This window comes from Hemicordylus capensis, chromosome 1 (assembly GCF_027244095.1).
Source record: "Hemicordylus capensis ecotype Gifberg chromosome 1, rHemCap1.1.pri, whole genome shotgun sequence".
Classification (NCBI taxonomy): Eukaryota; Metazoa; Chordata; class Lepidosauria; order Squamata; family Cordylidae; genus Hemicordylus; species Hemicordylus capensis.
In genome coordinates this window covers 57,829,774-57,851,187 of record NC_069657.1, presented here as the reverse complement: position 1 = coordinate 57,851,187, position 21,414 = coordinate 57,829,774, and the positions used below count along the sequence as shown (strand labels likewise).

General features: G+C 42.6%; 2 protein-coding genes across 8 annotated transcripts in view; one reads left to right on the top strand and one right to left on the bottom strand.

Moving 5' to 3' along the window:
- LOC128351554 (uncharacterized) overlaps nt 1–17,485 on the top strand; it is a 67,805-nt gene extending 50,320 nt beyond the window's left edge. Inside the window, exon 5 of the mRNA XM_053311252.1 lies at nt 17,380–17,485. The gene's annotated coding sequence lies outside the window, so the exon portion shown is untranslated. The remainder of the gene's footprint in view (nt 1–17,379) is intronic.
- Nucleotides 1–21,414, bottom strand: part of HEATR5A (HEAT repeat containing 5A) — a 119,830-nt gene that overhangs the window by 33,786 nt on the left and 64,630 nt on the right. For 6 of the 7 annotated variants that reach the window (XM_053284331.1, XM_053284337.1, XM_053284333.1 and 3 more), the window contains 5 exons: nt 15,277–15,466; nt 14,124–14,293; nt 10,010–10,036; nt 3,051–3,189; nt 614–793 (listed from right to left, as the gene is read on the bottom strand). In XM_053284331.1, coding sequence (XP_053140306.1) covers nt 614–793; nt 3,051–3,189; nt 10,010–10,036; nt 14,124–14,293; nt 15,277–15,466 — 706 coding nt within the window. The remainder of the gene's footprint in view (nt 1–613; nt 794–3,050; nt 3,190–10,009; nt 10,037–14,123; nt 14,294–15,276; nt 15,467–21,414) is intronic. The other variant, XM_053284336.1, reaches the window with a different exon arrangement.

Here is a 21,414-nt window from a genome sequence, read left to right as displayed (position 1 = left end):
CTGCTGGTATGTTTTCCAGACTATGGAAAACATCTATATCAGGGAGCAGCAATACAGGAAGATGCTGAAAGGCATCATCTCATACTGCGCGGGAGACGGCAATGGTAACCCTCTCCTGTATTCTACCAAAGATGACTACATGGCTCTGTGGTTGCTAGGAGTCGACACCGACTCGATGGCACAACTTTACCTTTATCCATAAAAACCTCACCATGGATAATCAAATAGAAATAGGGGTGCGGGAGGAAAGAACAGGGATAATGGGCAATGAGAAAAGCAGAGATGGGTGGGGAGAGGAGAAGAAGAAAGAATGATGAAGTTGGTGGCCTGAGAGGAAGGATCAAGGATTCTTTTTTTGCCCTCTCGCCTCCCAATGCATTTCCCCCCCTTTTACAGGTGACATTTATTATTTGTAAAACAGGTTAAGAAACCATCTGAAAGGTATCCTCTCCAATGATAAGGTATGTGCTACAAGTCCTGTTTATAAGCAGAAGATATTGAGTACCCAGAATGTTGGAGGCAATATGCTACATCATTGTAAACCGCTTAGAGAGCTCTGGCTATAGAGCGGTATATAAATGTAAGTGCTATTGCTATTGATATTGGCCCATACCAGCAGAGGCAGCAAGGACATCTTTGCAGAGCTTCAACCAGAAGGAAAGTTTTTCAACAGCCATTGATATAAGCATATGGCTCAGGGTCTCTTTGATATCTTGGCACAGTTTTGGATCTAGTTCTTTGTCCAATAAACTCAGCAATGCCCCTTCAAGACCTACTTCTCTGATATTAATGCCTGTAAAGATGAGAGTAAGTTATGAATGCCATCACTGAACAAATAACCATGAATTATTGCCCTCAGAAGCTTACAAAAGCATGAACTGAAACAACATTTAACACACTGGAATAATTTTTAAAAGTGCTTTTGTAATTGCATACTTCCATGAATGCTCACAGATTATCTAAACACAAACAATGGGACACAAGACACTGCCCAGTTCACTATGTATCATTCCAGTTTTGTTTAAAGCATTCCATCTAGCAAAGAAATGCCTTGGGAGAAAACAATTATGGTTTTTATGCCACTTAGAAGCTCGGAGCCCAATGCAATACAATGTATTTTGGGCCTCTGTACCAGCATCTGTTCCCATTGTCTGCTACCTACAGCTATGGAATTTATAACTTCTGAAACTCTGGCTTAGCCAACCTTTCAATATAGGGGTCAATATAGGTGAAAAGATGGGCTAAAGGTCTTACAAAGTATGTATCTGTTTTCAAACAGCTATCCTTCCTGAGAGCAGCTTAAGACATATTGTCTGCAATGAAGTATTTTCAGGCTGTGTAGAAATATGCAATTTGTTCCTCTTTCCTATACAACTACTCCTTTGGACATTCAGAGGCAGCTCGCTAATGAGGTTTGCTGAGAAAATCCCCTCCGCAGTCCCAGCTACATCTCACCCTCTTCCTGTTCAAAAGATAGAGGACAAGGAAGTTGGAGCAGCAAGAAGCAATTCCCTGCTTTGTGCTTTTTGAACAGGCCGAGGATGGGAAGTAGTGAAGAAGAGGAGCAGAAGTGTTCATGGTGGTGGCATCTGCTGTCACCAACCCTAGGTAGAGCAAAGAGTGTCTTTGTGCTCCAAGGGCTTGCAAGGGTTAGACTGGGAGCTCCTGAGCCAAACCTTGCAAGCCTCTGGAAGAAGTGCAAGGTGAGGGTGATGGGTTGTCTGCAACCTTTCATCTTTGTCTGGCGCTTTCATCTAACCTTGTATACCTTTGCAAGAGCACAATGCCAGGGGCTTTTGACAGTATCCCTTCCTTACCTCATGCTCTTGTAAAGGCATGCAAGGGTCAGACTGACAGCTCGCAATCTGACACTTGCAAGGGGCCTGGAGTGACATGCAGAGGCCAATAGCAATCAGTCTTCTTTCATCAACCTACATACCCCCTAAACTGCAGTGGGCAAGGTGGCATTTTGCATCTCACTTCAGGCACCCAATATCCTGAGCCGCCCCTGTGGACATTACAGCAATACGTTTCCCTATATTCTCTCTATCTCAGTGGCTAGCAGGGAGCCAAGCCACCTAATGGCACAGGGTAGAAATGACTTGACTAGCAAGCCAGAGGCTGCAGGTTCAAATTCCCGCTGGTATGTTTCCCAGACTATGGGAAACACCTATATCGGGCAGCAGCAATATAGAAAGATGCTGAAAGGCATCATCTCCTACTGTGTGGGAGATGGCAATGGTAAACCCCTCCTGTATTCTACCAAAGACAATCACAGGGCTCTGTGGTTGCCAGGAGTCAACACCAACTCAACAGCACACTTTACCTTTACTTTAGCAGGGAGCCAGTGGCTAGTAGCTTTGCATGAGGACAGAGTTTTCGATACAGGATAGTATTCAAGCATTCATTCCTGCAGTTTGAAGTGGTACAGTCCAGGAGAAGTTCTTATCACAGGATAAACTGTTTGCCTAAACCGGACCTTCAACACTCCCATACCTGCCAACATGTCCTTATTTTCCCATTCACTTGAATGGGAAAAAGGGACATGGTGGCAGGTATGCATTCCTACATGAGAACCTCTGTTAACTGAGCAAAGAGGCACTTTTTAAAAAGTGGCGATTCTCTTTATTTAGCAGGGGGAGAGCACTGGCTCTACCAACCCCAGCACAGCATCCCTCCAGTGGCTGTTGCTAGTATCTGCCTTATGTTTCTTTTTCTATTGTGAGCCCTTTGGGTCAGGGTGCCATCTTATTTATTTCTATCTATCTATCTAAAACGCTTTGAGAACTTTGGTTGAAGAGTAGTAGATAAATATTCGTAGTAGTAGAAGTTGTTTGGATATGTATGTGACTTCTGGGCCTCTCTCATGTCATTAAATGGCTCCCAAGTCCTAGTGTCCAAGCAGTCAAACAGAAACACATGAATATTTGCAGGACTTTAAAAGGCACAGTAATACCTATACCAAAAATCAAAATTTGATTTGGGGAGGAGGAGAGCATGCAAGAGCTTTTCAAAGTTAGCCAATCTGTATTTTTAAGGCTTAGTACTACCTGGAGTAAAGTCTTCTCTGCTGTCTTTAGCAAGGGCAACAGCATGTTCAGATACTTCAGCTGCCTCTCTCTGCACAAGCTGACGTAAACAAGCTAGTACTGCTCGTCTCAGTAACAGATATGAACTAGAAAGATTCACCTGAAACGTGAATAAGGACATAAACTGGATTGCACTTTTGTAGTTAGTATCAGAAAGGAAAGAACCTAAAGTAATTAAGATTAAAATTAAAGTAATTTCTAAGTAATTACAGCTCCAAGAGAAAACTAAAAGTCATAAAGGAAAAAGCCAGAAGGACAGGAAGAACAGTGTCAAAGTGCAATATTTCACAGAAGCACAACACACACAGTAATGTCTTCCCCAGTACTGCACTGGGGAAAGAACACAACTTAATGTTGCTTCCTTCCCCAGAGCATTGTGAGGCGGTTTCCAGAAAGAAAAGTGGTGATTTATGATGCCACCTATCAAGGTGGCAGCTCTTCTAAGCATGTAAGCCCAGCTCAATTCAATGTGGTTACCTCCCAGCTCATCAGCAAACCAATGTATGTTTTCAATCACATATAGGTTCTGATCCAATCTCCACCATCTTCACTGCATGTGGTTGGGTTTTATTCATCATTGCATTGTTTTATCTATCTCTTAAATAATTCAATATCTTGAGTGGAAACACTCAATAAATACAATTTCAATAAATATTTTTACTATCGGTCTGTCTGTCTAAAACGCTTTGAGAACTTTGGTTGAAGATTGGTTATTTGACATGCAATGAAAAAAGTTCACTCTCTGTCAAACAAAGAATATGACTTCAATCCAAAGGCTCTTATGTGAGCAGAAGCTATTACTGCCCAGATAAGGTGCTTCCTTCACATTTCTACCAATTTCCCACTCCTGCTACAGTTCCCCATGCCGTTTTGGAGGATGCCTTGACGCTCAAGAGTAGCTTTTTAAGGGGGACACAGGGGGCTGCAGTAGAGAGGAAAAGGTGGTTTGATTTTGCAACAAGAATTCTGCTTAAGGTCCTTTGAATCCAGGGATGTAGAAAGGCTTGCAGTGGCCCCTCCCACTGCCTACCCTCACTGTGTTCCCTGCACTGGCCATGCCCCCTGCATCAACGTCAGAAGCATGTTGATGCAGAGGGTGTTGCTGTGTGGTGATTGGCAAGCAGAAGCTGTCAATCAAAAATTGAGTCTGGACACTTCCTCAGTGGAATATTCCTAAGGGAGGGGCTTTAGATTGGAGGAAATAGGAGGCTATTAACAGTTAACCCAGAAGATAGGGATGGTTAGGGTCTCTTGATAGGGTTCTCTAGGGAGGGACTGAGGGTTGGGAATTGGGAGGTTAGGTGGGTAGGTTTTACACACCAGACTAGACCTCTGTCAATCAAGCATGACCAGATACAATTGCTGGAAGTGTATAGTTTATACATGGATTATACAACCAGGCATGGGTGTACCGTCCATTACATAAGGGGAGACAGTTGTCTCCCAGCCCGATGCTTCAAAGGGCCCCCCCAGAGGAAAGTCTCATGATCCATTCCATCCCGACTCCCCAGCTCCCCCCTGATTACAGCCCACTGCCCAAGACTTTAGTATTCCTTTTCTCTCTCTCCCCTTTCCCCATCTCTCTTTTGCTCCTCTTTCCCCATCCTGGCCCCATCCAGCCGGCCTTCTCTGGCGTCAGGGCTCACAGAGAGGCTTTTATTGGCTGGCAGGAGGACGCGGCAGCGCCCTCCACACGCATGGCCGCTGCTCCCACCTTGCTCACAGACAAAGCTGCATGTACGGATCGAGCCACCAACACCGTGAGGGCGGCGAAGCACATGCGACGGGCCCACACACCTTCCTTTCCAGCTGCAGCAGGTGGCTCTTCTCTGCTGCCCCTCTGAATCCCTCTTTGCGCTTCTAAGATTACCAGGAGGTATGTTTCACCATCTTGAAAGGCCTCCTTTGTCCAAGGCGGACGGGGGAGGAGGACGTGTTGCTCTGCCATTTCAGGTTCAAAAGTGCAGGTTGGAATTTTAGGGATCCCTCCCCACCCATTCACTCCAGTTTAGTCTGCTTCTCGCCTTCACACATGAAAAGATCCCTTTTCATACATGAAAAGATCCATAGTCCATCTTTTCTTGATCATTTTAATAAATATGATTCTTCCCAAGCCAATTTCTTGGAAACAAGACCCATTACTTTCAGTGAGAGTTAATTCCAAGTAAAGCTACTAAGGATTGCAGCCTCAGTATCTGCCACTAAATTGTTGTAGCTGCACGAGTCCTCCCATGTTTGCATTTTGCCGCCACAAAACCCAACATCTAGCAGTACTCCTTTCTCTTAAAGAGATAGCTAGCCCCTTTCTGCCCCCGCAAGTTCTCAAACTAAACATGCTTCTGGCTTTGGCAAGCTAGGAGTTACAATGCTTAATGTGGAGAACAAGCAACGGCTGCTGGGGAGTTGCTGGAGACCTCTGAGTCCAGAAAAACGAAGTCAGTTGTGATCTGCCCCTTTTGAAAAGTGCATGCTGCCGAGATCTACAGTTCACCTCTCTTTTTAGGAGCAAAGCACAGAAGAGCTAATTTTGCTGAAGTAATATTAGGTCAGCGGATTGGGCTGTAAAAACAAATCAAGTTCATTTTTACTGACTAAGACAAACACCCTACCAATGACACTTAAGTATCAATGGAATTCCATTCCTTGGCTGTGAAACAGATCTTTGTTTCCAATGCATGAGTTACTTGGGAGTAAACCTGATGGAACTTTAGTGGCATTTCCTTCTGCATAAACTGGTCTCGCCTTGGCCTCCACCTTCGCCCTGCCTGGCCCGTTCCTTTCAGCGACTCGTCCCCTTCCTTTTCTTCCCAGTTTTTCTCTCTTCCACTCCCCCTATCTCTTTTCCTCCAAAGTGAGCCCCCTTCTCTCTGAGCTCAAGATGGCTTTCTCCCAAGTCAGCGTTCACATGCAGCATAGCAACCCTAGACCGCTGTGCCTATTTCCTCACAAGCTGTGCTCCCTGAGCTGCGGGTTGTTTACTCCCAAGTAAGCGTGCCTAGGATTAATGCATGCCAGAGGCATGCTTTGAGTTTGCAAAGCTTAAATCCCTGCCACTATCCTGGATCGGTTAGGAAGTGACGGGCGACTTTCTTTTTCTCTTCCAAAGCAGCTCCGTCCGCTTTCGCACCCCAACTTGCAGAATAGTGTGGTTGAGGAAACGCCTTTTCCCTCCGCTTACATGCCTTGGCAAGCCACCCACAGTTGGGAAGCAAAGTCCACTCCTCCGATGGAGGGGGGGCGCAACACTCCCTCCCCTTCAAGCTGGCCTTTCTCAATGCAGCCCCTTCCGAGTGCAGGCAGGCTGCAAGCCTCTAAAGCGCCTTCTGGACAGCGCCCACCCCATAAAAGGTGACCAAGCAGGCCGGGTGTGTGCAGGGGGGGGTGCAGTTTATTTTACATTTTATTTCCCGCTCTTCCTGGCTTTTCTTCTTCTTTTTGTCTTCCCAAGTTTAAAAAGGGCATACACACCCATCCATCACTTTCATTCAGTCTAATGTTAGCCACATTGAGAAACCTTCAAAAGAGATTTGTCCTGTAGTCTTCGTTCTTTCTCTCTCTCTTTCCTTCTCTCTCTTTTTCTCCCTGCTCTTATCTCTCTCCCTCCTCTCTTCTCTTTTCTTACACACTCTCTCTGTCTCACTCATCTGGGAGTAAGTCCCCTCACCAAAATGACCTCTTACCCAGGAGTAAGGTAAACACATTACTCTCTTCGAACAACCCCTTTCTCAACAGCCCGGATCAATCTCTCTTTCTGCTTCCCTCACTGTCTAACAATCTATTTTTCAAATTCAGTTTGTGTTCATTACCTCCATACATACATAGCCTCTCACCAGTGATCTCTTTAAATTCCCTCTACTATCTCTTATAAACTTCCTTTAGCCTATCCCAATACTATCTCTTTAAATTCCCTTTAACCTATCTGTGTATTAAATCAAATATCCTCTTGGAATTTTATTATGCATGAATGTGATACATTTGTTTTTTTACTAGGGTGCCCAGTGTGTCAAGGTAATGTTAATGCTCTACTATTATACATGCAATAATAATTTTAAAAGAAATATATATAATGACTAAAATCATTATATTCATATAGAATAAAGTGTGAACAGCCTTCTTCATTTCAGATGTAGTGCTGCAAAAGTATCTAATAGTTTAAATCCAATGTTATTTCTATACTATTTTGCAAGTGTATGACTGGGAGGCTATTTTAAGAAAAAAACATTAAGGAAATTGGTTCAGTCATTGCAGCCCACATACACTTCTTTGGCTTTACATTTTATGATGTTTGAACTGATTGCTGAATGTACATTTTTTACTTTTTAATAGGGGTTTATTAGAAGCAAATTTATATTGAGACAAATGGGCCAAGTGTGTGTGTTGCATCTATAGTGGCATATAATAATGCACATGTGGGCACACCGCTTTAAACAGCAAAAAGGTCAGGGAGGAGAATTGGAGCAGTTAAAGATGAAAGAATGTGAAATGTTTCCATTCAAAAGGATATTGCTATTTTATATGTCCCTTTTGATATTAATAACATTGAATTTTGTTTGTATATTTTTAATGTGATGCATTGTTCACATTACTGTTCATTTTAAATGAACAAATGAAAAGGGGCCCATTTTAAAATCTCATCTCTGGGCCCACTCAAACCTTAGTACACCCCGCAACCTGGGGAAGTTATTTTCAAGAGAAGGGTTGGAAGTCACAGAAAGCTTGTTATTTCTTATTCAGTCACCTCAGAAACCTGGAAGTAAAACCACTGTTTATGGACTGAAACAATCTTAAAATAAGAATCTCAGTGTTTGAACATAACAGCTGGTGTATTGATTTGCCAAGATTAAGGCTGACACCTTGTTTCATCAACCACTAAGCGTGTGATCCTACATTGTAGAGTTTTAAATACACACAGAAGCTTATTGTACTAGAATAAATTTTAAATTTTTTTGTTTAGAACTATATACGGTTTCAGTTGAGTCTGCTTAATTCTCTTCATGTTATCCTCGGACATGATACTGAAGACTGTGTTTGAAACCCAAATAAAATTAGAAGTTGGTGATGGCAGTGTAAGAAACAAAAGGATTTAAAACAAAGGGGTCATAAACATTTGTCTTACCATCTATATTTTTATATCTTGTGTCCTGACAGGCTGGCATTGGGCCTGGAAGCACTGATGGTTGGTTCTTCCAGTTGGCAAGACAAGTGCTTTGTTTGCTAGTTGCTTGTTCTTTTATCTTCCTCACATGGAGCAAGGGATAGAAAAGGAGCACATAACCAGTCAACAAAGTGTGCTCATCTCGCCAACTGGGAGAGTCCAACCAGTGGTGCTTCCATACCCAATGCCAGCCATACCCATGAGCAAACGTGCTTCTGGTGTCAACATAGAGGGTATGGCCAACGTTGGGTCCAGAAACGCTGCCTCTCCCTCTTCCAGCTGGTAAGCATTTTGTTGGCTGGATGTCAGGGTGCAGGGGTATCATGGTGGGTGAGGAGTGCTCTGACAACCCCCGGACATTGGTCTCCTCATTGTTCCACAGTGACTATGTCACTGAAAGCCTGTGTCTCCAATTTTAGCAAATGGTTTTGTATCATCAAACCTCATTTCAAAAGAACTCCAAAAACTTCACATCACTAGCATATAAGAATTTTGGTCAGAATATTAAAAAGATTAGAAATAGATATGAGGAGAATAAATTCAACCGGTGGGGGGGGGAGGTTTACAACTGAGAAAGAAGACATAGTACAGTGAATGGAGAATGGGAAAGGGCTGGAAAGGCAATCTACCAAAAAGTACTCTATGCAAGAAATACTCATTATGCCCAATACTCTCTAGCTGATCTCCTAAATGCTGTTTCAACACCACTTTGAGAATTTAATTTTCTTAACTTCTCAATTCCAATAGACAAGGATAAAGTCATATATTTAAAATGCATTAATGCCACAGTCCCTCCACTCCGCCTTCATTTTAAGATGATTCCAGAAGGAACCCACAGACATATGGAACTTGCTAAGTTGTACCTAAGCCAGCATTTAGACAGGTTATCAAGCTTCAATCTGGTTTTTAAAATGGTTACAGAATGAATAAGTGCATAAAGCAACTTATATTTGACCATTTGTTATCTTGTACCATTAAGTGTCAAACATCAGAAACTTGAAAAATGTGAAGATGTGGGGTCCCACAGCAGAGAAGCCTTGTTGGGAGGTCATGGACCTCAAATGTTAATGACACATCATTAGAATGAAAGTGACAAAAGGAGGTAAAATGGGCACATTTTACAAAGCTACGAAATCGCTTATCTATATTTTTGTATGTTTCTGCATGCACACTAATTTACAGAAAAGTCATTAAATGCATACAAAAATATGCCCTGTACATATTTAAGAAGGCAACCATGACTGTATATTTAAGATGCTTGAAATGAACCATTCAAGTACAAAAATGGATACTTCATATGACCATGAGATTTAGGCATGCTTTAAAAATTGAAATTTGCCAGTTCAATTTTTACATGAAGAAGCCAAAACACACAAGCTCAACAGCAAGACAAAGCACAATGCACATTTTGATCTCTTTGATCTCCCATATTTTTTAAGGACAAGGAAAATGGCAAACACATAGGAAGAAAGTGCAAGCAACACACACGCACGCGCACACACAGAGAGAGATATGTTTCAAAAGGTGGTCTCCTTTTGCACTGAACATTATACGTCAAATTAATGCAAAAATAAGGTGTATACAACAAAACTGAGTGCCAGCTATAATGATGTTAAGAGAAAATTTGGTTAGGCTGAAACAAACATCACTCAACATGCTAAAAGTATTTTCCTTTACATTAATGGTTAAACACAGGGGGGAAAGGAGAAAATTAACACACAGCACTGAACATTGCTGAAAAAAATAACAATGCACAGAGACCTACCAACACAGAATTTTCCAACAAGATCTCCTGCACAAAAACAAATGATAATCCAGTCATGACAAAACCCAGGCGTCACCACGGTGATCCGACTCCAACAATACAGGATAAAATTCATTGCATGGTTGTATCTCAAACATGTCATAAGAGGACTTCTTAATTCAATTATCAATACCCAATATTCCCAAGTCCTTAAAATAAGCCAACTGCCTATACTAGTAGCTGTTCAAAGCTACTGATGCGATAATACCAAAAATCCAATTAACATATAATTTTATACTACAGTACATGCTGCTTAGGAGAAAAGGAACACCACCACCACCACCCACCACCCCCAGCAATACAAGTACCCATTAAATGTGGACCAGGAACCAGGCCCATATGTATGAAGCACTTTTATATGCTAACATGCAGGGGCAGATTTAGATCCTGAGTGTAGTAATTAAGAACAATAAAAAAATATTTCCATAAAGGCAGGTGCTAAACTCATAACACTCACTACAGGATACTATTACTCCCCCCACCCGCCCATGACTTGCCAGAACTGGGTATGAAGCATAATCGCACCGTTATATACAGAGTTCGGTGACCCAGATCATCAAGAATTATTCAAAAATATTTTTTATAACGAATCTCTTTCTTAGGACAGCAATATAAAACCCACATATTTATTTCAGATGCCCAAACAGCATTTTGATATCAAAGTGCCTAACATTTCAGAATGTAGACACAAAAAAAGTATACACTGTGACTTTTTACAGTGTTGTCTCTATCCCAATAACCACATCATCAGGGGGCATTATTCATTTTGTCAGACTACAATATGCTATAATTAATGCCATTCTTCTTTCTACACAGGACAAATGAATCAATGTCTATGCTAAAGAATAACTGGACACAATCTGACATTAAAATAGCAAGATTCAGAAAGTAGTAGGAAACTGTTTCAATTTCCCAGAATATTCTTGTTCTGTCTTATAAATTCCATACTTTAGAACAAAAAACAAATGCCACAACCTTTCAAAGGGAAATGCAAGCATGTGATTGCTGATAAATTTACTGAATTAGAATTTAGGTCTTCATCATAACCACAGGTTTTTCTCTCACTACATGTTTTAAAATTCAATTAAAAATAATAATTATTGCCCATCACAGCTGCTGGAAACAATGACAGTTCTAATTTTGTTTATGTTTGAGTTTTATGTAACATTGCAGCAGATCTACTGGATCCCTTGTATGTTATGGCCTTTTGCCGCACTGCTTAGTTTCTGTACATACATTTCTGCCAACTCAGTAGGGATATGCAAAACCTTTTGACAGGCTTGTTTCGAGCTCAGAACAAAAACAACCCAGTTTCAAGCACCATTTTGGAGACCTGTTTTTCCCTTGCTGATTGTTTTTCTGGCATTGGCTTCCGATTGGCTTGCAATCTCCTTGCTTCTTGGTTGGCTTATTATCATACAAAACATTGCCATGGGCAATTATGCCATTGGCTGGGGTGGGGGGGGGGAGGGAGAAAGCCCAAAAGAAGTGAGTTTCAAAATGTATTCAAAGGGACTGGGAAGCAGAGAGAGTCCTTATAGTGTGCCTCTCTTGAAGAGAGGACATCAAGAGAGGAGGAAGAAAGGTTTGATTTTCTTTTCTCAGCACTGAGTATAATACACTGTGCTATTGATGCTATAACTAGCTGGTTTTGCTGGATCTCAGATTGACAATGACAGAACTTGAGCGCCTTCCTTGAGTTGTAGTTTGTTTTGTTTGTGAGATAGTGTTGTGGTGAGAAATGGACAGTGGCAGAGTGAGTGAGTGAGTGAGAGATAGAGTGTGTTAAGAGTTTTCTTGGTGATTGCTGTGATGAGCTCCATGTCTGGCCTTGAGACTAACTTGTGCTTCACTCACTACTCTGCAATTTGCATTGCAAAGTCAAAATGTGACTGAAGACATTGCTCTAGTTGAGCTGATGGCTTTGCTTGCCACTAAGGGTGCTGCTGTGGTAACTGTTGCAATGCTAGGAAATAAGGAGTCATAACTGTGTGTGAGAGCAACTTCTGCCAATGATGTTGCTGCAGCACAGGCACTGTGGCTGGCAGTAGATTTTGAGTCAGTTATTCTTTTTTGGACTGTTTGAAATGTGTGTTCTGTGTTGGGAGGGACAGATTCCTTTTTACTGTGTGCTTCTGCGGTGCTTTTCAAGGCAGGGTTGAAAAATGCATTGCAAATTGCAATGCAAAATTTGTGTGCATTCTGTGTGCAGCTTGTTTGGCATAGGGAACAATGGGGAAACTCGAAACACCCCCATTGTTCCCCATGGGTAGCTCTGAGGGACACCAAAGTGAGTTCTGTGGCAGGACACGATGGGTGCTATCTACCACCCAACCCACAAAATAAATAGGCAAGTGGGTGATTTTTAACTTTCCCCCTTATAGGATCCTATATGCTGATGGGATCTGGATTGTAAGTGACTGACCAGGAGAGAAATCTTGGGGTTGTGGTGGACAGCTAATTGAAAGTGTCGACTCAGTGTACGACAACTGTGAAAAAGGTCAATTCTATGCTAAGAATCATTAGGAACGAGTTTGAAAATAAAAATGCTAATGTTATAATGCCCTTATACAAAACTATGATGTCGCCACATTTGAAGTACTGTGTACAGTTCTGGTCAATGTATCTCAAGAAGGATATTGTAGAATTGGAAAAGGGCAACCAAGATGATCAGGGGCCTGAAGCACCTTCCTTATGAGGCTAGGCTACAGCATCTGGGGCTCTTTACCTTGGAAAATAGGCGACTATGATAGAGGTGTAATACATAAGAGAGGCATATAAAATTATGCATGGAGTAGAGAGAGTGGACCGAGAGAGATTTTTCTCCCACACTCACAACACTAGAACCAGGGGTCATTCCACGAAGCTGAAGGTCAGGAAATTTAAGACTGACAAGAGGAGGTACTTTTTCACACAGCACATAATCTATGGAATTCTTTGCCATGGGATGTGGTGATGGCCACCAGCTTGGATGGCTTTAGAAAGGGATTAGACAAAGTCATGAACACTGGACATGTGGACAGTGGCTACTACTCTGGTGGCTGTGGGCCACCTCCAGCCTCAGAGACATGATACCTCTCAATACTAGTTGCAGGGAAGCAACATCAGGAGAGAGGGCATGCCCTCACCTGTTGCCTGTGGGCTCACCAGAGACCTCTCATGGGCCACTGTGTGAAACAGGATGCTGGCTAGATAGGCTTGGGCCTGATCCAGCAGAGCTGTTCTTATGATGTTTGGGGGAAAGGTTAAAAATCAGTTCAAAAATCGCCTCCTTGGCCATTTATTTTGTGGGGTGGGTGGTAAGTACCACACATCATGCCCTAACACACAACCCACTTTGGTGTCCCTAGGAGCTACCTATGGAGAACAATGGGGATGTTTCGAGTTTTCACATTGTTCCCTATGGCTGAAGCACTCAAAACCTTTTGAGTTTTGTTCCATCAAAACAGTCGGTTCGACCGCTATTTCAATGAAATGTTACGGCTATCTGTGTTTTGTTTTGATCTTGAAACAAAAATGCAAATTTTTTCATGCACATTCCTACAACTGAGCACACCATTTCATATACTTGGCAAAAGGGTACATGAATGCTTACACCACATTAAATCCAATAGTCTTTAAGATATCACAAAATTAATGTCATGTTACTGAAAGCTACTAGTTCAACTACTTTTAAATGTACCTAATGGTGCAGAGGGAAGCAACCTGTCCAGAGAGAAGGAGGCTGTTGGTTCAAATCCCTGCTGGTGTGTTTCCCAGAATATGAGAAACTCCTATATTGGGCAGCAGTAATATAAGAAGATGCTAAAAGGCATAATCTCATACTGCACGGGAGGAAGCAATGGTAAACCACTCCTGTATTCTACCAGGAAAACCACATGGCTCTGTGGTCACCAGAAGTCAACACTGACTCGACGGCACAATCTATGACTGTGACTATTAGAGTTGAATTTCAATGCTGTTTTTTCCCCTTTAAAGAAGAATTGCTTGAAATACTATTATAAGAATAGCTAAAGTGTTCTGGTTCAAAGTCACAAAACAGACAGAAAAAAATGAATTTTAAGAAGTTACTTACACATAGGCACCTTACAAGGCTAGACAAGTTTACATGACGTGGAGCAAACATATGAAGCTGCTGAAGGCAAGAGATGGCTTGAGCTTGGACAAGGCAGTCAGGATTATCTTGCATCACTGCACAGCCCAAGAGACAAGATGCCCTTAAGGCTGAAACTGTAGAGCTGCTGCCTACAAATATGACAAAAAAAAAAAATAAATTAATATGCATATGAAATTATTTTTAAAATAGTTGTTCATTGAGAGTTATGTTTAGCGGGGAAAGTAACCTATTTCAAAATTAACCTATTTAAAACTTTTTTCTCAAAATAATACTTTTGAAATACCTTTTGCTAAACATGACCCTCAATGAACAACTATTTTAAAATTCATAGCACCATTCTTGAATCTAGAAGTATTCTAGATACAGGAACCAGTGTAGTGTAGTGGTTAGAATGCTGGACTAGGACTGGGGAGACCCAAGTTCAAATCCCCATTCAGCCATGAAACTAGCTGGGTGACTCTGGGCCAGTCACTTCTCTCTCAGCCTAACCTACTTAAACTCAAGTATGTAGTACACCGCTCTGGATTCCTTGGAGGAAGAGCAGGATATAAATGTAATAATAATAATAATACTAATATTAATAATAATAATAAGTATTTTTGATGTTTAACAGGAAGAACCCCCTTCCTTTGCTATTGGAACAAACAGTTTCTAGTCTCATGACAGTGGCTGGCAATACTTTCCTTCTCCCTATTGGTAAGAATATGCATGCCTAGTTACATGGAGTATGGATTCCAGGTGAAGAAAGAGAGAGAAAAGGAAAGCAGTCTACAACAGACATAGTTCTTCAGGGAGAGACAGGGATTCAGTTTTTCCATGAAATAGAAGAAGTGGAGCCTAAGGAGAGTCTCTTGCCAGGATTAAAAGGAACTTGTGGTTATTTGCTCAGCAAAAGGAGTATTTCTACCAAATCAACTTTTGGCATCTATAAACTATGAAAGGTGATTCTCCAAGCAATATGGGAAAGAATTCTCCAATATCTGCAAAAACCTGAGCACTTTTAAAAGGGAAATCTCATAGTGCTCCATAAACATGATCATATATGAAAATTAGCAAAAAAAAGCATCTCCCAACTTCACTTCTACTGATCAAACCACAAATGTACACTTACCTTGCAACTCAGGACCCAAAGTGGAGATAAGTGCATTTAAACAGCGACCAAGACTTTGATGAACTTCAGCATAGGCAGGAGGTACAGTCAACAACAACATGAGAACAAGAGAGAGGGTAGGTTCCACATGCACGTGATACAAAGGGCCAGCAGAATCAATGATCAGTGATAGAGAATGTAGTGCCCAAGTCTGTAAAGTAACAAAAATGTAGTGCTGTCACAGACACACACACCCTGACATAAAATTGGTGCACTGTGATCAAATAAAATTGTTGTGTAAAATGGAGTGCACATTTGTGAGAAGGGGAGAAACAAATGCTAATAATTGTTGACAATAAGATGACTGAAAGGTACATAGCTTTAAGATGAATGTTCTGAAAAAAATAATTGCTGCTCCTGGCAGAACTGAGCAAGGGGAGAAGCCAAAAGCTACTGCTTGTAGGATGCAGATGTACGCACGCACACAGACGCACACAGCAGAAACTGACCTCATCTTTCTTGTCTCCTTCAATGGCAAGAGCGACTCGCCTACTCTCATCTGAAAGGGAGGCACAATGGATGGAGGCAGCCCAGGAAAAGGAAACGCTGTGTGTGCAACAACAATGGAAGCCACCCAGCTCAGTTCCTCTAGAGTGAGCACTACTCATGCTTGCCTGAGATTTGGGAGTGGACAGGAACTGAGTTCAAGGACAGTGGTGATGAACCCAAGCCCACATTCATGTTCCTTACTGCGACCCCAGGAGTAAGCACTGTCTCTATCTACCCAGGTCTGGGAATCCCAGCAGAAGTTGCTGTCCCCTTAACTGTCCTCCTCTCTTTTGCTGGATTCAGATGTAACAAGAAAAAACAGGTTGCTTACCTCTAAGAGGTGATCTTTTTGGTGATCAGTGTTTATTATTTATTTTATTTATATACCACCAGACTCTAACTCTAGGTGGTTCACAAAAATAAATCAAAATAGTTCACTCCCAACTTAGAGTCTGCGCCTGCGCAGTAACCCCTGTGAAATAATTCCAAGCTCCATGAGGCGCTCTTTGGCTCCACCGAATCGTGCATGTGGCGTGACTTACTTCAGCAAGAGAGCACCTTCTCCTCAGTTCCTGATCAGCAGCTGTGATGAGCGAAGGATGTGAACAGACAAACTCAAGGCAAGTCATTATTACTTTGGAAGTATACTAGCAGCAGGGTAGGCTGGGCGGTGCTGTGACTGAACATGGATTGCCAAAGAGATCAACTGTTACAAGTAAGCAACCTGTTTATCTTTGAGGTGATCCATGTTCCCTCACAATTTGGGTCATTAGCGAGCTCACCAAGATGGTTGATGGTTTAGAGCACCTTTTTTAAGAACCAAAGTTGGCCTCTGCCGCTGAGTGCATGTCCACAGCATAATGCTTGATGAAGGGCATATTGATGCCCAAAATGATGTGCCCATAACCCTAGTAGAATGTGCCTTCACACCTTGTTGATTGTAACACATGAAGATAAGCTCCACTAGCCAGTGTGGTAGTCTGACTTGAAATAGGCCATTCTTTGTTTTCTCCTTTGTAGGAAATCCAGTTTGTTGGTCCGTCCAAAAGGTTTTATCCGATCCATGTAGTATAGAAGATACCTTCTCACATCCAGGGAGTGCACAGATTTCTCCAGTTCTGTCCTCAAGATGAACTTATTTGGAAAGAATTTGGTTTAAGGAACATAGGAAGCTGCCATATACTGAGTCAAACCCTTGGTCCATCTAGCTCAGAATTGTCCACACAGACCAGCAGCGGCTTCTCCAAGGTTGCAGGCAGAAATATCTCTCAGCTCTATCTTGGAGAAGCCAGGGAGGGAACTTGAAACCTTCTGCTCTTCCCAGAGTGGCTCCATCCCCTGAGGGGAATATCTTGCAGTACTCACACTTCTAGTCTAAGGAAAGCTGTTTGCTCACTGACTCTCCTTGCTGATATAATGTCAACTAAGAAGGCAGTCTTTAGATATAGAGACTTCAGGAAAGTGGAGACTAGAGGTTCGAACAATATCTCCATAAGCATAGATAAAATCTAATGAGAGGCTCCATGGTTTAATGGGCTCTCTCACTGGTGGGAATGTGTTATTTATTCCTTTCAGGAACCTCTTAGCATCAGAGTGGGAGAACATAATGCATTCATCCCAGCTCGGATGCCCTGCAGAGAGCTGCTATGTCAACACTGATAGACGGATTGGAAGATCCTGCTTTTTTCCGACTAGTCAAGTATAAAATTGTATAAAATTATAAGTTTAAGTATAAAATTATACTTGATTAGTATAATTATTTCTCTGTGTAAGCCGCTTTGGAACTTTTGTTGAAAAGTGGTATATAAATATTTGTTGTTGTAAAAGGATTTGACAGATTGAGGCATTGTAGGGGTCAAAGCCCTTGGATACAGCATATAGTGTAAACAGCTTCCATCTGCATATGTAATTCCTCTGTGTTGACTCCTTTCTTTCATGAGGATAGTATCTAATAGTTGAGCCTCCAGGCTATCAGATTCAATAGCTGGAGGTTGGATGGAATATGTGGCCCGCTCCCAGCAATATAAAATTTTGGTCGAGCAGAAGAAAATGATGTTGCCCCCAGAACAGATGGAGAAGAATAAAAAAGCATGACTGTCTGGGCCACCAAGGTGTGAGTTGGATGCACTGAGCCCTTTCCTGTAGAATTTTGCTCATGAACTTGGAGAGCAGGGAAAAGGCCTGGGGTGGTGGGGCAGGGGAGGTTTGGGGGAGATAGTACAAGTGTTTCATCCTGGGCATCTGGAAGGCATCACCCATGGAATTGTTTCCTACGCCTGCCCTGGAGCAGTATAGTCTGCATTCTTTGTTGCCTCGTGTTGCAAACATGTCCAAGGATGGGATTCCCCCAGGTGTGAAAGATGTTCTAAACAAGTTCCGGGTTTATCTCCCACTCATATTGATAGGTGAGGCTTAAGTCCCTGCTCAGAGCATCCGCCAAGGTGTGTTCTGTGCCCCTGATATGTAAGGCAATTGGATGCACATGGTGATTTATGCTCCATTCCCACACTTGTAGTGCTAGAGGGACCAGGAGACTGTCCCCCGCCCCTTGGCAGTTGATTTAGGCAATTGCTGTTGTACTGTCTATCAGAACTCTTACTACTCTGTTTTTAAAGGGGGTTAGAAAGGATTTTAGGGCGTGAAGCACTGCCAGTAATTCCAGGAAGTTTATGTGCAAGGATTGTTGTTCCAGCATCCACATGCACTGGGCTTCCCAGCCCTACAGGGAGGCATCTGTTATCACGGTGAGAGAAGGGGTTGGAAGCTGGAAAGGCACACCAGTGAGAAGGAGTCTTCTCTGGCCCACCTCTGCAGTGATCTTAGCACAGTAGGTGGAAGTGTCAACTAATTATTCTGGTTACAGACTACAGAATTCCAACAGACTACAGAATTCCAACAAAACTACAGAAACCAGTTTTGGAGCCTGTGCATAACCTATTCGGAGTCTTGCATAAGGTGTGGTAGCTGTACATGAGGCCATTAGGTCCAACTGTCTATAGAGGCTTTCCAGTTGCTTGGATGTTGTTGTGGAGGCCAATGGAGCATCCTAAGATACTTTGGCAGAGCTGGCTAGAACTGGTAGCATTGGGAGAGATGCTGATTGAGAAGATGACTAACTGGCCATGAAGTCAAACTCGATCTTTGACTTCTTGTGTTGGTGCTTTTAGTTCCAGTCCCAATGCCTTTGCCATGTCTGCCATTTGTATCCTGTAGAATTAGGTCTCTTGTGTAGGAGAACTGGAAGAAGGGTATGCAACAGATTCATCTGGGGAAGGGTCTGATGGATTCTCCGTTTGAACAGATTCCTCTTCGGAAGACGAGCTAGACTCATGTTCACCTTCAGAGTGTTCTTCCTGACTGTCTGGTGATTTTTCTGTGCTGTAGAATAGTGGATAATCTCCAGATTGGGGTCAGTATGCAGATTATGAGTGGTAGATGACTGTTTCCCTTTATTAAGAGGTCCATCTGGAACCTTAGGCCTTTTGAAGGGAGAATCACTTATGGGCCGAGGTGTGACTTCTTTTTCTCCAGCAGGAACTCCTCTGAAAGCTTTTCTAAGCTTCAATGACTTCCATATTCTATGCTCATAAAATTCATATGATAATCCAGGGAATGAAATAAAGTAACTGCCTCTGCATCGCCTGAGATCCCTCATATAGCCTGGGTCCAGGGCCCTAGAGAACATAGGATGAGTCATAGTGGAAAGGTGAGTCCAGTGATGGTATCTCTCCCTCCATAGGAAGGAGTTTCTACTTACTGGGGATGCTGATGGGGCGTTTTAAGGACTGGGACAGATTCAGAATCCTTATCTCCATCCACAGCATGCAGAGATAAGCTCCTGAAGGTAGAGCCTGATGGGATAGAGATTGTAGAACCCATCAGAGACTCCAGGATCCTTGAAAATGTTTTAAAGAGGTGTGTCTACTCTTGCTGGAATCTGAGTGGATGGTACAAAGCCAGGGAGACATCTGCGGAGAAGTCTATCTTGATGGGGAAAGCTCTCGGTGTCACTGATTTCAGCAATGCTGTCATGGGGATCAAAGTTGGTACAACGGCAGTGTTTGGAGCTTGACAAGCCTGGTGGGTCTTCACATTTGTGGTGTCAGTGGCCATCTTTACATAGTGCTTCTGGTTTTTTGAAGGCCGAGTCTCCTTGTTCTCCATCTGGAGGAGGAGCTCGAGAGCCAGACTTAAAACTAATCCCCCAAAGTTGCCCTCGAGTTTGAGGAGCGACAATCGGTCGACATTGATGCCGTTGACATCAGAAGCAGTAACCAGTGTTCCCTCTAAGTTGTGCGCATGTGCATGCACTCACACTTTTTTTTAATGTCCGCCCAGTTAATTTTAGATCCCACTCAGGTTGAATCAAGAAAGGCCCCACTCTGAATGCACATGCGCACACACTGCCTTGATATTGCCACCCAGAACAAAATTCATTCCACACACCGGTGAAATTTTTTAGAGAGAACAATGGCAGTGACCTTGCATTGATGTTGGGGGGCAGAGTGCAGTCTCTTATAGCAGCCCAGAGACAGAGCTCCCTGCTTTTTCTAGACTGTTTAGAGAAAACTAAACAAATGTTGTAGGCTTGAGCATTGTGGTTTTCTCTGAGGCAGATTAGGCACTCGTCGTGCTACAAGCGACACACCTCAAAGGGGTTTTTTTTTAGTGTTCATTAGAATGTATGTTGAAACATAGGGTGAAAGAGAAACCAGAAAACAGTCCATAGTTCGAAGCCAGAAAGTCACAAAAGAAAATGTAGCCAAAAGCGAAATCCAAAAGGGGAGAATGTGAAACTGTCCTTAATCAAAAACCAGAATACTGAAGTAAACGTGGTGTGTGTGTGTGTGTGTGCACACGCATCTGCGCGTGCACACATGCTTTAACAGGAATGAAATATGAACAAAGTGAAGCCTTTCCAAAGCAAGTAGTGCAGCGGTTGAGAAGGAACTGAAGATAAGACGCTCTCCAGCCGAAAATAACAGTCATGCCACATGTGCAATCTGGCAGAGCTGAAGAGTGCCTCATGGAGCTTGGAATTCTTCTGTGGGGGTTAATGCTTAAGAGTAGAACACACGTTGTGAGGGAACATGGATCACCTCAAAGATCCACTGTTTGTCTCACTTGTTTCTTTGGGATTGACAAACCAAATCTGCAACCAGTTTGAATTAGGTTTGAGAACGGGTTTTTGCTAACCGTTTTTTCCCATTGGGCTGGTTCAGACGTCATGCAGACCCAATATTAAATCTTAGCGTCACGTGCCATCTCTCAGCCTTGGGATCACATAATCCCACCTTCGCTTCTTGCATAGGAGTTGGAAAAATTCTGCTTTTGATTGTGGCTAGAAACAAGCCAGGATCAATTGTGATGTCTGAACAAAACGGCCACAGCTTATTCTAATCAGAGTGCTTGAAATACACCACAGCCGGAAACCAACTTCAAACCTTGGGTTTAAATTGTGATTTCAAGCACTCCATTTGGAGTAACCCAGGATCAGTCCATTCAGACATCACAACTGATCCTGGCTTGTTTCTAGCCACAATCAGAAGCAGAATTCTTCAGATTTGCACGTGGGCAAGGAAGGTGGGAGCATATGAGCCCAAGGCTGTG